Here is a 17,990-nt window from a genome sequence, read left to right on the forward strand (position 1 = left end):
TTCTACTTTCCTTGGAGGGTTCCATCTCCTTGGTTCTGGCTACTTGCCATTGTCCAATCTCTAACACTGCTTCTGTCTCCTTGCCTGGTAGTCAACTCCCTTTCCTTCTCAATTTGTGCTATAATATATAACTTGTGTTTACTTTTATAACATCATTCAAAACTCTGACTGGGGATATAGCTCAGTTAGTAGAGCTCACATGTACAAGACCCTGGGTTTAATCCCCAGCACCACACACCAAAAAAAAAAAAAAAAAAAAAAAAAAAATCTGGTGTTTCGGTTTGAAGGTGTCTAAAATAATCCTTTAGTGTGGTTTCTAAAATTATAAGTCACTCCCAAGAACCTTCTGTGTTCATAAAGACTGGACAAGAAATGGCCCAAGGATCTTTTAAAATATTGCATAATATTCATTTTTAAAAATAGGGGTTTTTTTAAGTTAAAAGCTAATTGTGCATTACAGGAAAAAAATAAAAAACACAAGCAAAGAACAAAGTTATCCAGTCACAAGCAACTTAGCTAGACTTGTCCCTCCAGGTTGTACATGTACATACATAATATCCAATTTTGTGTGACTAAGATTGTAGTGTGTATCATGCTTTTCCACACATCATGAATATTCACCAATTCAAAATCCCAAAGCTACATGAGTATTTTTGATAACCAAGAACATAACACTAATTGTCTAATTGTCTGACAACGTATGCATTAATTCAGTTGTGAAAGGGTTTCTTCCAGGTACTCAAATGTAGTCCTTAAACCAAACTTCCAGTGGGACCTTCTATTTAGATAGTATTTGCTGGCACATGACAATATTAAGTTTCAGTTCTCATTATTTAAAATGACTAAAGTCGGGCTGGGGATGTGGCTCAAGCGGTAGCGCGCTCGTCTGGCATGCGTGCGGCCCGGGTTCGATCCTCAGCACCACATACCAACAAAGATGTTGTGTCCGCCAAGAACTAAAAAATAATATTTAAAAAAATTCTCTCTCTCTTTAAAATAAATAAATAAATAAAATGACTAAAGTTGGTAGAGAGGTGACTCCTTGGATAATCAATCACCTGATGTGCAGTTAACAGATTATATTACCACTGGAGATGTAGCTCAGTGACAGAATGTTTGCCTAGCATGTGTAAGGGACTGGGTTTGATCCTCAGCACAAAAACAGAATTTATTACTATTGTCCATGTTGAAGCTTTTAAAAATACAGACCCTGATAAGGCCAAGATGGCCATCTCCAGCTTAGTACCCATGTGAGGCCAATGAATGGTCCATGAAGTCATCTCCTTAAAAGCCGCGCCTAGCCCTCATTCTTGAGCTAGGTGTGCTGTTGAGAGTTCAGAGCAATGGCAGTTCTCTTGGGGGGGTGGGTAGAGCTTGTGGGGCTGTATTTCCATGGCCTCTGGGTATTCCAGGATTAATCTGTATGAGGCTCACCCTTCTGCTCTGGAAAGTGGTTCATGGTTGGAATAAGAGGAGCATGTTTGGAATATATGACAAAATTGGGGTCCTGGGAAACTGAAAAACCACTCTAAACTTAGGCCCTGTGTGGCTTCAAGACTGGAAAAAGAAAAAAAAAAAAAAAAGAAGACTGGAAGAAGAATGGATTGCAACATTGTACCTGAAAGAAGAAATCATTGGAAATCTAATGTTGATATCAGGCAAAACCCTTAACAAATGTATCTGCTATCTCTATATACACTTTAACAGACATGGGGAGTATGGGTAGAAGGAAGGTTGGAATTTGTGGAAAAGGCACATCAATCACCATGGAAAAGAGGGGCTGGGGATGTGGCTCAAGCGGTAGCGCGCTTGCCTTGCATGCGTGCGGCCCGGGTTCGATCCTCAGCACCACATACCAACAAAGATGTTGTGTCTGCCGAAAACTAAAAAACAAATATTAAAAAATTCTCTCTCTCTCTCTCTAAAAAAAAAAAAAAAATCACCATGGAAAAGAACAGGATTTGTATGAGGAAAGAAATAAATTGGGCTTCTTTGGAAAAAATAAATATAAAAATAAAGACTTCTGGCTGGAACCACTATCTTCCAGTAATTCACCAAAATGACAAACAAAGGTAAAGATGAGAGAAACCTGATATATTTGTTCTCTAGGCCTTTTAGAAAACATGGAGTTGTTCCTTTGGCCACATATATGCAAATCTACAGGAAGGGTGATATTGTAGACATTAAGGGAATGGGTGCTGTTTAAAAAGGAATGTTCCACAAATGTAAGTAATAATAGCAAAACTGAGAGAGTCTACAATGTTACCCACCATGCTGTTGGCATTGTTGTGAATAATCAAGTTAAGGGCAAGATTCCTGCCAACAGAATTAATGTGTGTATTGAGCATATTAAGCACCCCAAGAGCCAAGACAGCTTCCTGAAACGTGAAGGAAAATGATCAGAAAAAGAAGGAATCCAAAAAGAAAGGTAACTGGATTCAGCTGCAGCACCAGCCTGCTCCATCTAGAGAAGCACATTTTGTGAGAACAAAAGGAGCATGAACTGCTGGAACCTATTCCCTATGAATTCCTGACATAATAAATGTAAAAATAAATTAATAAAAGCCTATGGACTATAAAAATAGATAGATTGAACCCACCCAGCACAGCTGCTTGGGAGGCTGAGGCAAGAGGATCCCGAGTTCAAAGCCAGCCTCAACAAATCAGTGAGATACTGTCTCTAAATACAATATTTTAAAATGGGATAGGGATGTGACTCAGTGGTTAAGCACTCTGGGCTCAATCCCCAGTACCATAAATAAATAAATAACTAGATAGATAGATAGATAGATAGATAGATAAAATATAGATCCCTACCAAGCATTTAAAGAATACTAATCCTTTTTTTAAAATTATTCTTAAATTATTCCAAAAAACTAAAAAGGAATGAATTCTTCCAAACTCGTTTTACAAAATCAGACAAGGACACAACAAACAAAGCTATAGACCAATATCCCTGATGAACATACATGTAAAAATCTTCAACAAAATACTAGCAAATAGGGGCTGGGGTTGTGGCTGGGGCTGGAGTTGTAGCTCAGCGTCAGAGTGCTCGCCTAGCACATTCGAGGCCCTGGGTTCGATCCTCAGCACCACATAAAAATAAAGGTATTGTGTACAAATAAGAAATAAATATTGGGCTGGGGATGTGCCTCAAGCGGTAGCGCGCTTGCCTGGCATGCGTGCGGCCTGGGTTCGATCCTCAGCACCACATACCAACAAAGATGTTGTGTCCGCCGAGAACTAAAAAATAAATATTAAAAAAAAAATTCTCTCTCTCTCTCTCTCTCCCCTCTCTCACTCTCTCTTTAAAAAAAAAAAATCAAGAAATAAATATTTTAAAAATACTAGCAAATAGAATCCAATAGCACATTAAAAAGTTTATTCACTACATATAAATCAATAAACATGATACACTATGTCAACAGAATGAAGGATAAAAATCATGTGATCATCTCAATAAATACAGAAAAAAGCATGTGACAAAATTCAACATCCCTTCCTGATAAAACCTCTGACCAGGTGTGGAAGGAAAATACCTCAGCATAATAAAGTCCATATATAATAAGTCATTGTATGAACACAACACAATGCTATGTGTAGAAAACCCCAAATACTCCACCAAAAAACTACTAGAATTTAATAAAGTTTAATAAAGTTGTAGAATTCAAAATCAAAATACATAAATTAGTGGTGTTTCCATGCCAATAGTGAATAATCCAAAAACAATCAAGAAAGCAATTCCATTTACAGTAACTAAAAAACAAGAGGCTTGGGATGTGGTTCAATGATATAGGGTTTGCTTGGCACGCCTGAGGCCCTTGGTTCAATCCCCAGTACCACAAAAACAAAACTAAAACCAAGGGATAAATTTTAACCCATGAGGTGAAAAATCTCTAAAATAAGAAAAAAAAAATTGTTGACATCCTGTGTTCTTGAACTGGAAGAATCAATATTGTTAAAATGTTCATACTGCCCAATGCAATCTACAAATTCATTGCAACCCTTACCAAAATAACACTGACATCCTTCATGGAACTAAAAAAAAATCCTAAATTTTTTATAGAATAACAAAACCTACCATCACCACCAACAACAAAAAACCCAACCAAATAGCCAAAGCAACATTGTGCAAAAAGAACAAAGTGGGAGACATTTCACTACCTGACTTTAAAATACACTGTGAAGCCGCAGTAATCAAAACAGCAATGGTATTGGCATTAAAAAAAAAAAAAAAAAAAAGACCAATGGAACAGAACAGAGAACCTAGAAGTAAACTCACACACTACAACCAACTGACCTTTGACAAAGATGCTAAGAAAATGCTTTAGGGAAAGGACAGTCTCAAGTGGTGTTAGAAAACTGGATATACACACAGAGAAAGAAATTGGGTCCCTTTCATCACACACACACATCAACTCAAGATGGATTAAAGATTTAAATGGAAGACATGAAATTACTTGAAGAAAACAGGTAATTGTTTCAGGATATTGGAATAAACAAGGATTATTTTGCGGGATCGGGTACTGATGATTGAACCCAGGATGCTGTACTACAGAGCTACATCTCAGTCCTTCTTGAGACAGGTCTAAGTTGCTGAGGCTATCCTTGAACTTCTGATCCTGATGCCTCAGTCTCCAAGTCACTGGGATTACAGGCATGTGCCACTGCAGCCAGTTTGGACAAGGATTTTTTAAATAAGACCCCCAAAACACAGGAAACAAAGCAAAAAGACAAACAAATGGGATTATGTCAAACTGAAAAGCTTCTGTAGAGAAGAAACAACCAACATAGTGAAGGAAAACAACCTACAGAATGGGAGAAAATATTTGCAAGCTATAGAGACATTCATATACAGAATATGTAAGGAACTCAAAAAAACAAAAAATTAAAAATGCACAATACACTTAAATAGATAATTATCAAAAGACAATCCAACAGGTATTAATAAGCTCAAAATCATCAGATAAATGCAAATTAAAACCACAATGAAATATCATCTCATTCCAGTTAAAATGGCAATTATCAAAAAGACTAAGATAACAAGTGCTGGTGAGGATGTGGAGAAAAGGGAACACTGATGGTAGAAATGTAAATTAGTATGGCCATTATTGAAAACAGTAAGGAGGATTACTCAAAAAATTAAAAATAGAACTACCATATGATTCAGCAATCCCACTAATAGGTATACATCCAAAGGAAATAAAACCAGTATGTTAAAGAAACATCTTTGCTCCCATGTTTGCTGCTGCCTTATTCATAAGGGCAAGAAATTCCATCAACTGATGTCCACTAATGGATGAATGGATAAAGAAAATGTGATATACAAATATGGAATACTGTACAGCCATAAAGAGTGAAATCCTGTCACTTGCAACATCACAGATGGAATTGGAAGACATTACATTCAGTGAAATAAGCCAGGCACTGAAAGGCAAATACACAGCATCTCGTTCATATTATTAAAAAAAAAAAAAAAAAAAAGTTGCTTCCATAGTGGTAATAAAATGTGGTTTGTATATGCTGGTGAGTACAGTTGGGGATCCCAAGGCCAGTCTCAGAAACTTAGCCAGACATTAAGCAATTTAGACTGTCTTAAAAAAAAAAAAAAAAAAAAAAAAAAAAAAGCAGGCTGGGGATGTAGCTCCGTGGTTAAGTAAGTCTGGATTCAATGCCAGAGAGAGAGAAACATAAATGTTGAATGTCTTCATCATAAAGATACTTTTTCCAGACAGAAATATTTACCTAAAGTGTATATTATATAATGTATGCGTGCATTGAAACATTACATGGTACTTCATAAATATGTACAATTTTTCCGTGTCAATTTTTAAAAATTGCAGGGCGCAGTGGTAATCTCAGCAGCTCAGGAGACTGAAGCAGGAGTTCACAGCCAGCCTCGGTAACAGCGAGGCGCTGAGTAACTCAGTGAGACCCTGTCTCTAAATAAAATACAAAATAGGGCTGGGATGGGCTCAGTGGTTGAGTGTTCCGGAGTTCAATCCCTGGTGGGAAAAAAAAAATAAAGTTTTAAATTCCTAGATTTCTATTCTAATTCGTTAAATTCTGGACAAATCCCTGGAATCTGTATTCCTGTAAGTTTAATGTGTACCTATGTAAGACAAACTTCTTTTTCCGCCTTAGCAGCAGAGACTGTAGGGTGCCTTTAGCTCTGGGGGCACCAGCGTGGGTACCACAGTCAAAAGAGAAGCCTACTGGGGGGCCGGGTTTGTGGCTCAGTGGTAGTGAGCTCGCCTAGTATGCGTGAGGCATTGGGTTCAATCCTCAGCATCACATAAAAATGAAATAAAGATATTTTTAAAAAAGGAGAGAGAGAGAGAGAGAGAGAGAGAGAGAGACACCGAGACCCCTATCCTAAAAGGAAAAAGGGAAGGCCTCGGTCACCTTCCAGCTCCGAGGCAGGGAAACCGCTCTCGGCCCATTCACTCTCCGCCTCCGCATGTCAGCGGCCCCAGCCACAGATCGGTAACGTGCTTGCTCCAACGTCCTGAAGCTCGGTAGCCGGTGACTGTGGCCTGGGCTCAGATCAGAATCGCCTCGATAATCACTGGACGGGACAGGCCCGGCCTCGTCTATCTGATCAATTCATCACTTCTGAGCACCGGGCCCATAGGACCAGCTCCGGGACCTCAGGGACCGCGGCGCTGCCGCCGCCCAAAGGGCCTCACTGCACAGCGCCCAGAGGAGGAGGCTTCGCAGGAGGAGAGCTTTTCATTTCGGGGCGGCCCGGCGGGGCTGGGGTCACGACCCGATCAAATAAGATCAAGGTGTAGGCGGGGGAAGGGGCGCAGGTGGGGCACACGCACTCGCCTTGCACGCTCCACGCACACACACTCGAGCGTCCACTCGCTCACTGGGCCCACACGCACCTTCCACACAACACACAGTCGCCTCAGCCCAGGCCGCTCTCCCTCCCGTGAGGCAGCGGAAGCCCGCACCCTCTTTTAAACCCTCCGGCGCCGCCGCCGCGGAGGATTCTGGGAGAAGCCACCCACCATAGGCGGGTGACTCCCTAGCACAATCTTGTGCAGGACGCGTCCTGCTGCCCTCGTGTGGCTTGGAGGCCTTAGGGAAAGGAGACTGAGTTAATACTGAATGGTGGTTGTCTTTTGATCTTTATATTAATTCATATAAACCTTCATATGCACATCTATAGTTTTATTTTATCTCGACTTTATTTTTGTCTTAAATTGTAAAATGTTGAGTAGAAGATGATCCAATGTCAGATTTTAGGTGAATGGTTTACTTTGCACGGACAGAGTGACCTATGGTCACCACCAAGAAGAACATCAGCTGCTCCAAGAGTTCTTCTAAGGGAGAAGGCAAGCATCATTTCACCACAGAAAAGGTGAGGAATGGAGTTTTCATTTAAAAAAATATTTTTTAGTGGTTGATGGACACAATATCTTTATTTTACTTATTTTTATGTGGTTCTGAGAATCGAACCCAGTACTGGGCCACAACCACAGCCCTAGATTTGTTTTTCTTGATATGTATTTTGAGTAATGGGGACCAAAACCAGGTCATCACCCATGCTAGGCATGTTCTACCACTGAGCCACACTCACTCCCAGCCCCAGGAATATTTTTTTAAATATTTATTTTTTAGTTTTAGGTGAACATAATATCTTTATTTTTGTTGTGTTGAGGATCGATCCCAGCGCCCCCCCCCCCCACGCCCCCGCATGCAAGGTGAGCGTGCTACCGCTTGAGCCACATCTGGAGCACCCGAGGAATATTTAAATCCAAAAACTAGGTGGTCAGGGTATCTGTGAAATGGGTAAAGATAGGAAGGCATATCCCTTGCCTCACAGAGCCCTCTGGCTGCTCAGAATTTGATGGTGTGGCAGTCATTTACATTCACATCCATTAAAACATGTCTAACTTTCAAATTCCACAAGTATAGTGAAAAATAGCAGCCCAATACCACCAAAAAGAAAAAATAGTGATTATGTAAGTAGAACTGGCACCTCTCACAGTAGAGATCACAACTTTCAACATCTCAGTTCCTCTTCCCTTCTTTTTCAATGAAATTAGAGTGTAGGGAGAAGATAAAGCAAAAGAATTTTAGAGATTAATAGAAATAATTTCTGAAGTCATAATCTGTATATGTGCCAGGCACTTAGAATAAACAAATAGGAGTAGGGGAATATCTGTTGTATGAGACAAGATTCTGTTGGCTGAAAGATTTTTTTAAGTGCCTGGCTGGTTTACCTGATAAACTTCATTTGAATAAATTACTTCATTGATTATGGGAGATAATACTTACATTTTAGTAGCAGAGGTAGGTTAAATGTATTGGGTAAGTGCTTTCTACCTTATTCAATATACCTAAGTTTTATGAAACCTCATCTCCCCTGAAAGGAGAAAGCTAGGCTATCATATATTCTCAACTCTATCATACATTCAATGACCCTCACAAGTGGATAACAGGAATGAAGACATTCACTAATGTGAACTAAATAGGTGAGCTATCACCAGAATCCAAGGGAAGTACTGAAAAAAAAGTTCAACAAATTCATCACATGTCAAATAAAATGGACAAATATTATAGGGAAAGAAATTTTATTTTCAAGGATTTGTGCAGATATTGATGAATAAAAAACTGTATTTCAATTAAAAAAGGAACTGACTTCATTCTACCCTGGTACACAGGGTTTATGGTGATACCAAGTTGAATTTGAGGCAATATTGCTCTCCTCACGCCCCCACCCCTAAGACTTCCCCAAAGGAACAATTTTTTTAATATAATTTTTAGCCAAAAATGTATGACATATCAACCAAAGTAATGAGTTAAAGTTTCTGTTTTTCTGTTTATATGAAATCAAGAAATGAAATAGGCTGTGTATTTGTTTCTTGCTGTAAATTATCTTTACCTTGTACACTTTTTGATACATTCTGGAATGAAAAATCTCAAAGTATCACCACTCAAAGAGTCTAGGCCAAGATGACCCACCCAGGCAGTTATAAAAATTGGTTGAACTACAATGTGGAATGGAACTAGTTTAAAATATGAAGCAGCTCTAAGCACCAAACTTAGAGACATTAGCCCTATTAGAAAACAAGTCATTAAAGCTACCAAATAACAAGTGCAAAACATGCTGAACCTGTTCCCAGGGACACATTCCCTATGACCAACAGATTCCAAATTCACACAATAAGATGTAACTTTTCTTTTCTATTCCTTTCTCATATGAAAGATTCCAGAAATGACAATTGCAAACATGAATAACTGAAATTTACCCTGTGGACCAATCCCTGAAGAGATAACAGCCACAACTCTGAGATGATTAGACATGTAGTGTTTACTTGATGATGTCTGTGCTTGTAGGATCCCTCAAAGCATGAAACTGCATATAGTAGAACCTAAACTTCCTAGCAGCTTTTAATCTTCTATAGAAAACAGACAAAAGACAATTTAATTTATTGCCACAGCTAACTTTGTCCACAGTCAAGTTTTGCTGCAATAGACAATTCAACTGGAAGATCTTTATCTATGCTTGCTTACTATAATTTAGTTTTAGACTTTTTTCATATACAGAAGTTTTTAGCTTCACAAATTCAACAGCTGATTCTGCATATATGAGGAGGGAGCAGAAAAGTCTTTCCTGAAAATGTTGTCATCTGAAAAGATTTGCTCAGGAATTGCCATAGTCAATGAAAAAGCTCTTTTCTCTGAATTGTAAAGTTCTATTCTCCTTTACTTTAGAAAACATTCTTATTTCACTAGTGGAGTCTATGAACTGTCCAAACATGCCAACGAATATCAGCAAATTCTCGTTTGAATTTCTCATGTTTCCCCAGTAAATAATTTCCAGAAACAATGAAAAAGACTGTGATATAAAGAAAATGCAGTTGGCCAAGAAAACAGGTAGTCAACTAAAAATTGCCATAACACAAAGACTAAGTATAAATGTTTTATAACATGAGAAAACTTCCATATAACATCACAATAAATTCTTACACTAGATGAATTCACTAGTATAAGAATTAATATGCTAATTTAATCTTCTCCTCTAACTGCAAATATATTAAACAATTATTTCTTCAACAGTTTCTTTTTCCCCTAGTGGTAGCATTTAAAACTGAGTAACAGTATTTAGCACTAAGTTAGAAAATATAAAAAAGCCTTAGGAAATAGCAACAGCTGATTCATTTTTCATATACCATTTGATTGAGTAAAGTCTTCTTTTGGGGATACAGGTGAACAGGAATTGTTTTCTTGTCTTAATCACTGCTCTTTAGTCTCATCACAGATGGTTAATTCCTGGATTTTTATATGAGCTCAGATTCTCTTGGCAAAACTCAAGCTCTCAGCACACACCAAGCTGCTTCATCTATTCTCTTTTTGCAATGAGAGCCATGCCTCTCTCTCATGTTCCCAAATAAGTATATAAAAGACAATTTTCTAAAACCAAGCAATTTCCTGGCCTTTCATAACTCCTTTTTCCCACCTGGTACCCTCCCTCCCCAATTTTCCAAAACCATATTAAACAGTTAAAAAAAAGTCTAGTCTTGAAAATTATCTCCTTTCAAGAGGTCTGAACACAGCCTATGTCCTTCCCTATAAGCCTCAGTTTGAAAAGATCCTGATGAGGGGTTGAAGAACAAAATAGGTGACATGTTGGTGTTATTTTTGTTTTTTTGCAGTGCTGAGAATTGAATCCAGGGCCTCACACATGCTAAGCAAATACTGTACCACTTAGCTCAACCCCAGCCCAGGTGACAGGTTTTTAAAAAGCAGGAGGTATGTAATCTTATCATTGATGGGTATAATTAAACTGGACATTATATGTTCACTGCCGAGAGCCAATTTACACACAGATCAAAGGAAGTTGGCTTTCTGGAGTCCCCTAAAGCATAAATAACATCCGTGACCACAAGTAGTTTTCCTCACATATGGCAGGGGCAGATGCTGTGATGTCATCTTGGGGACATTGATGTTTTTGGCTGAACTCTCCTACACTGGGTCCAGGCCTCCAACAGGTTCTTCACCCCTGTCCCCTTGGTTGGCAGTTGATGAGGTGGGTATTTTGTAATTCATTTTACAAACAAGACATAAAAGGCCATTACGATGCAAGCGATTGCCACAGCAGCATGCAGCCTGGTTCCAATCACAGCAGCTAGCAGGCAAAAATAGAAAGAAGAAATCACTCCCAGCCCTTCACAAAAATCCTAACATTCCAGGTGACATTCTAAAATTTCTAGTTACAAACAAAGAGATCTATTAAGAATTTCAAGAACCTGGGAATGTTTTTAAATGCTACATTTATGCTCTAGGTTCTAGATGAATATATTATTTCTATTTTTTACCTTATTTTGAAAAAAGATTTAGGTAGGTAGGATTCCAATTGAAGATACCCAAAATAAAAAGTAAAAATACATCTTCATTAGTTAAATCAAAACTTACACTGTATTGTTTCCAGAAAATCAGGAAAGGTTTCAGTGGGAAAATATTCCTCCCTTCCAGCCCAGTCAAAAAATAGCTTAATTTGTACGCTTTTACTCCACAGAGAATACTGAACTTTCCTGGATGCTAAAATAAACACTTATCGTCTAAATAATAGCAAATTCACAATTCATCTCTTTTTTTCTTTGCTTTTGGTACTGGGGATTGAATCCAGGGGCACTAAACAACTGAGCTACATCCCCAGCCCCACCCACCTTTTTTTTTCTTTTGAGGCAGCAAGAGTTGCTTAGGGCCTTGCTAACTTGCTGAAGCTGCCCTTGAACTTGAGATCCTCCTGCCTCTCTGCCTCCTAAATTGCTGGAATTACAGGTGTGCATCACTGTTCTGGGCTACCTCTTTTTTCAACTTTGTAAAATGATTACTTAATTTTACCAGACTCCATCTCAGTTCATAGATTCCATTAGTGAAAAATAAGAATGTTTTCTAAATTTACTCAGACTCCATCTCAAGATTTTTTTCTAAAAGTGGAATCAAATATAATCTCAGCTCACAACACCCCATTCGTAACACCACACTGTCCAGAGATGGCCATCTCCTCCTTTTGTCCAGACATGACCTTACCTTTGTAAAACACACCCCAGACTCCCTTCTTCTCTGATAGCAGCCAGGTTTTGAGACGAGGTACTTTCTTGAAGTAGGCACAGGTGCAAACAAAGAGCAAACCAAACACCAGAATCCCATCCAAGGAGTACACTGTAATAAACAACCAAAAAAGAAACTTTCAGTGCTGATCCAACTTGAAACAGGTAATACCAGCTGAGAAAGGGCTGAGTGTGAGTCCCAGCTAAGGAGGACAGAGTGTTATATAATATCAAGATAACAGTTTCAAATGGCAGTGCCAACACTTGACAAGAGGGAGCCAAGGTCCTGAGACTTACAATGTTACCTTACTGCTCACCAAAATTGCTTGTAGACATCCCCTTTACAACAGTTTCACTGCCTCCTCCCCTCACCTTTCCCAAACTAGAATCCTGAGTAGGGTGTATAGATTTATGTGGAATCAGCCTTCCAGTGTTGGCAATGGGCTGAGAGAAGCATAAGAATCCTTGGAGCCTGAACACAGAGAATTAAACATGTTCTTGTTTCAAACCACTCATGTAATAAAGGAGAACTAGATGGTTAGCCAAGTCTGTCAGATCTACATCTGTTAGTGAAGAATATAATGTTGAGGCAAAGAATAAAGTTTCATGGAATTTTCAGAGTTAGAATTCATGTGAATACCATATTCCTATAATTAGCTTACACTTCATGCATGATACTCTACTCACAAACCAAATTTCTGCCAGAATAACAACACATTCTTTTTAAAAAATATATTTATTTATTTATTTAGTTTTTTTCAGAGGACACAACATCTTTATTTTATTTGTATGTGGTGCTGAGGATCGAACCCAGTGCCCCGCGCATGCCAGGCGAGCGCGCTACGGCTTGAGCCACATCCCCAGCCCCATCACAACACATTCTTGTATTTTAAAAAACTGATCATTTGACATAGCAAAAAACTTTAAGCTCTCAGTTCTGTATTTTACATATGCATATTCAAATTGTACTGGTGAACACAATGAATTACCTTACTGCAAGTAATAATAATACTGGACTACACAAGTGGGACACAGACACACAAATTATTTAGCAACTACTATGTGCCAGAATGCTCTCTTATTTCCAGGTTCAGATTATTTCTTCCTCTGGGTAATGTCCTGAGACCTTGAGACCTCTGACTATCCATCCGGGAAGCTCCAAACTGATATTGTGTATATCTAATGTCTGCCAGTTTTGGACCACACTATGTGTCTCTCCTCCTCCAGTAAAACATTCTCATAGCTAGGTCCAGCAAATTATACACACACAGTTTTTAGGAAGAATGATACCTTCATGAGCTACTTTTCCTCCCATAAATATTTGCAGACGCTGCCAAAATTTCACAAGGAGGTGAAATAATGTCTTCAATGCCACGCCTATGGACAAGGTACTTTTGAGAAATGCTTTCCTGTGCCCTTCAAGTTATACTGCCTAAAAAACGTTTTCTTTTCCTTTTCTGAAAGGCTGATTGTAAAGACCATAGAAGTCCTGCTCCCTGCCTTTCGCTGGATTTCAGAAATCATGTCTATAAAGTGTTTGAAGAAACCGGGAAAATTAGATCAGGGTGACAATTATATCATTTAGAAAAGGTAGTGTCTAAATCTAACCTTTGCAACACTAGCCAAAGTTTCCAGATGTGATGACCCAGTTAGGACTTTAGAATTAACAAGAGAAGGCTTTCCGGCATTTTTAAAAAGAACTTTGGGGAGGGTCTACGTTCACCTCCCCCGACCCGCCAAAGTGTGAGATTTGATATCCTCAGTGATTTCTTGATCCTCTTAACCAGCCTACAGTTCCAAAGTAGGGGGCTGGGAAGGAGGATTCTCTCCTCCCTGGGGTTAAAGAACACTAGTTCTCTGGAGACTGCCCTCCTCCGGGCCAAAACGAACTTCTTGGAAAGGAAAAGAGGGGTAGAGACCTGAGGCTCGAGATGTGGACAGGGAGGGACTGAGAGACCTAGATGAGCACCGGAAGAAGGAACCTGCAGAGAAGTACACGAGAAAGGAGTTAAGGGCTTCGAGAAGCGGAGAGGGGAAGGGCTGGGAGGGGGCGGGGAGAACGGCCACGTCAGTCCCGGCCCCGCCCGCCAGTTTCCCCCGCGTCCTTTACTACCACCCTCCGCTCGGGGCACCGACCCTCACCGTTAGTCATGGCGGCTAGGCTCGGGCCTGGGTAAGGGGTCCGGGTTCAGCGGTGGTAGCGGCGAAGGCGGGGAAACCCGACTCCCGCTTGTCACTTCTCGATCCGGGCCGAGGCAACAGGCAGAAGCCGTAATACGCAAGCGCAAGGACCGAGAGGCGAGCGCCGAACGCAATCAGGACTTGCTAGCCAATCGTCGAGTTAGAGGATCTGCATAGGTGGTGCTTGCGCGCTTGCGCGCTCACGTGGGGTAAGGAGAGCATGGGGGGGGGCGGGGGGCGAGGCCCGCGAGGCTTCCTTTGTGGTCAAGGTAACTGAGCCGCTTCTGGCTGACTGGGGAGTTAGTGTTGAGACGAAACTTGGCTGGACTGCGGTGATGTGTTTGAGAAAGTAAATGCTGGGGGTTATGTGCTTTGGCGGCTGCTCTTCGTGTATTTGTAAAGCAACCTTTATGCTGCATCCCACCTGCAACAGAAAGGTTTCAGTCCTCTGGTTCTTCCACTTAAGAGAGCCCCAACACCAGTGCTTAAGAAACAGTTCCGTTTTCTCTCCTTTTCTCCATCATCTAGGTTTATGAGGTTGACTCTGTTCGCTGCCTATCTCCTCACAAGACTTTCAGGATCAAGAACTTTCTAACTAAGAAACAAAACCAAATCGTCCAATTCCCCCAAAGAAGATGAAAACTTGTAATAAAATCAGGTACAACTTCAAGAGAAGACATTGGAGGAGAACCAAGTGGGTCAATAAAAACCGCACATGAAATGTATGCTATAGCAAGGTCACTAACATTTTACCATAAAAGCTGAATGAAAATATCCCCAGTATCTGGGTGTTGGACATGTTTGATTGGGAATATGATTTTTCTCTGTTTCTATGCTCTGCACTAGTAAGCTGGTTTAGTAATAGATATGTAAAGCCTTTGGTTTTGGGGGAGGAGCTGGGGAAGCAGCCCCTCTGCCTCTGGAACTGCCCTTATTGCCTGGCTCTTTCTGATTCCTGATGCAAATCTATGCGAGTTGCATCTGATTCTTCGGAATGAACCAAAGAACTTTGTAGCAAAAATAACATATTTCAGATCTTAAAGGTCTGCCATGTTGGAAACATTCAAATTAATGTTTGTGAATGAATTTTCTTTTTCTTAAACTATTAGGAGAGTCTCAATTATTTCCTGTATTTAAAAATACACCTCAGCCACTGTAACCATAAATTGGGGACATTTGGACAGCTTTCCTCTGAAGACACTTTGACAACATGATGAAAGACATCATCATCTAATGATGGAAGTAGGGTAAAGAGACAAAATTACAGATTCTACTATACAAATCAAAATTTTTAATTGTGCACAACTTGGCCCACTTTATTAGGATCCAGTTAGAAGTACCATACTAGAGCTGAAATTATAAGGTTAAAGATCCACAATGTTTGTCTGGAACTAAAGGAATTCTGCCCCTCTCTGCTTCAGTGCCATCTGCTGGCTACAGCCTTCTTGGTTATATAGAAGAAAAAAGTCACTACAGTGGCCTTCTAGAAGATGAAGTAGAGAAGCAAGCCAAAAAAGTCTTGAGTCAGGATAAACTCCTTGAGAAAACAGAAGTGAGGATGTGGTGGGGATGGAAAATATACAGAAACAACAAAAATGGAAGATATACAGAAACTTAAGACTGGCCAGACAGCCACTCAGATTAAATAGGCATGCACATACACATAAACCCCCTTCCCAAAAGAACTGTTCTGGAACACTCAAAACTGAACCAAAACAGAAATCCATATTGTCTAGGCCTTTAAAACTTTCAACTTTTGTCTAAAACAGTAGCAGCACTAGAATCATCACTAGCAACTGAAGTTAGTTTTTGTACCACAACTGGATAAAGATCCCAAATCATTCTAACCAGCTCCTAAATATATTCACATTCACTAATCTAGACTGAATCATAAAGTTCATCTTCAACTCAAAAAATTCTTTCTTGATTACTATGAAACTGCACTATCCTCACTGACCTTCTAATTGATTGTTCTGTTCTTTTTTTTTTTCTTTTCATTATTAATTGTGGTGACCAGTTCGGCTCCATGGCTTCAACTGTCACCTTTATAGGGAGTTCATAATTTGAATATCCTACCAGACAAGAAATAAAAACTGTACAGTTTTAAAAATATGTTCAATAGAGTTGGGGATGCAGTTCAGTGCTAGAGCACCTATGTTTTATCCTCAGCATTTAAAAAATTTAATAAATACATTAGTTTTTAAAAATTAAAAATATGTTCACTTTTTTTCCTCTGTAAAATTGGGTTATAATGGTAGCTTCTTTCTAGGATTGTTGGAGGATTAAATGAAAACAATTTCTAGCATGAAGTATTGCTGTTGTTAATTTGTTTAAAATTTTTTACTCATGTCTGCTATGTGCTGGGTGCTTGCTAGATTTGCAGAGAGAAAAAAATAAGTCCCTGCTCTCAGAACAAAATAAATTAGGTAAGATAATACGAATAAACACATTTTAATAGTATACATATATTATCTTCATTATTTAAAAATATTTGCAGAATATTCTTTAAAGAAAAATGAGAGGTTCAAAAAAGGCACATGGGTGAAATCATGTAACTAGTTATGACCAAACCCGAATCTGTGTAACTTCAAAGTTCTCTTTCTGTTGTTATTCCACTGCCTCAAATTTCAATGCTTTCCACTGTTAACTGGTCTGGATGATTTTGTTCTAAGCATTAATGTTTCTGTCACCCTGGAAAACCCCATAGCCTCAATGCCATCCATCCCCTGAAGGCATGTCTCACATCAGGCCAAAACCTGGGTCACTGGCTCTAGCAGCCCAACTGCTGAGGGGCTCTCCATTCAGACAGCTCTTCCCTCAGTTCATTTCAGCCTGCACTGGAGAACTGACAGTTGTTGCCAAATGCCTGTCAAAGAACAGTGGCCTGTTTGTTAGAGTTTTTGCAGTCATTGTAGTGAACAATAATCAGTCTTGGGTACTATGACTGGTTTAACCAAAGAATAAGTTCAATTGCAAAGGCACAGCTCACCAACAATAGCTTCATTTGAATTACAACATAATTGAAAAGGGATGTCTAGCAGGCCTTAATTTATGCTGCAAATATTTGTTCCAGGACTTTTAGATCTAAGGAATTTGCTAAAGTGAATGAGAAACAGAGTCTACTGTTAAACAGAGTTTAAGATTTAGTAGAAAAAGATAAGTTGTGTATAATAATAACAAAAAATATATATATGGTAGAAAGAAATGTCAAAGAGGGCAGGGACTATAGCTCAGTAGTAGAGGGCTTGCTTTGCCCGTATGAGGCACTAGGTTTGATCCTCAGTACCACATTAAAATAAATAAATAAAATAAAGGTATTATGTTCATCTACAACTAAATAAACAAACAAAAAATTTAAAAAAAAAGAAGTGTCAAAGAAAAATGAAAACCAAGTGTTTTTGGAGTATAAAGGAGAAACTTTGAATCAGGAGGCTCAGGGAAGACTTTATAAAGGAGCAGACATTTTAGCTGAGCCTGAAAGGCATGTTGCATCTCAATAGGTAGAAAAATATTCCACTGGGGAAGAAACAGTAATCCAAGGCCTGGAGAGGGAAAGTACAAGTACGTGTGGGGAACAATATACTCTATTGCTCAATCCCAACTCAAACCTTACTTGCTCAGGGAAAACTTCTTTGACATTCTTGGATCCTCTTTCTCCAACATAAGCTCTCAAAGCATTCAATGTCTATTTCATGTCCCATTGGTATACTGTGAGTTCATTTGCATTGTCTGTCACTT

General features: G+C 39.3%; 1 protein-coding gene across 2 annotated transcripts; it reads right to left on the reverse strand.

Annotated features, from left to right (window-relative positions):
- Positions 1-8,546: 8,546 nt before the first annotated feature.
- On the reverse strand, positions 8,547-14,369 carry TMEM167B (transmembrane protein 167B). Of its 2 annotated transcripts, none has more exons than XM_081305903.1 (3): positions 14,214-14,369; positions 11,982-12,183; positions 8,547-11,143 (listed from the first exon to the last, which is right to left on the reverse strand). In XM_081305903.1, the coding sequence occupies exons 1-3, from the start codon at positions 14,221-14,223 to the stop codon at positions 10,981-10,983; spliced, it is 375 nt and encodes a 124-aa protein (XP_081162029.1). In that variant the 5' UTR covers positions 14,224-14,369; the 3' UTR covers positions 8,547-10,980. The 2 variants fall into 2 exon arrangements, with proteins under 2 accessions (XP_081162029.1, XP_081162028.1); XM_081305902.1 differs by having other exon boundaries at positions 8,548-11,143; positions 12,052-12,183; positions 14,214-14,367.
- Between the last annotated feature and the right edge of the window lie 3,621 nt (positions 14,370-17,990).

Source organism: Spermophilus citellus, assembly GCF_964194105.1.
Source record: "Spermophilus citellus genome assembly, chromosome: 9".
Taxonomy (NCBI): Eukaryota; Metazoa; Chordata; class Mammalia; order Rodentia; family Sciuridae; genus Spermophilus; species Spermophilus citellus.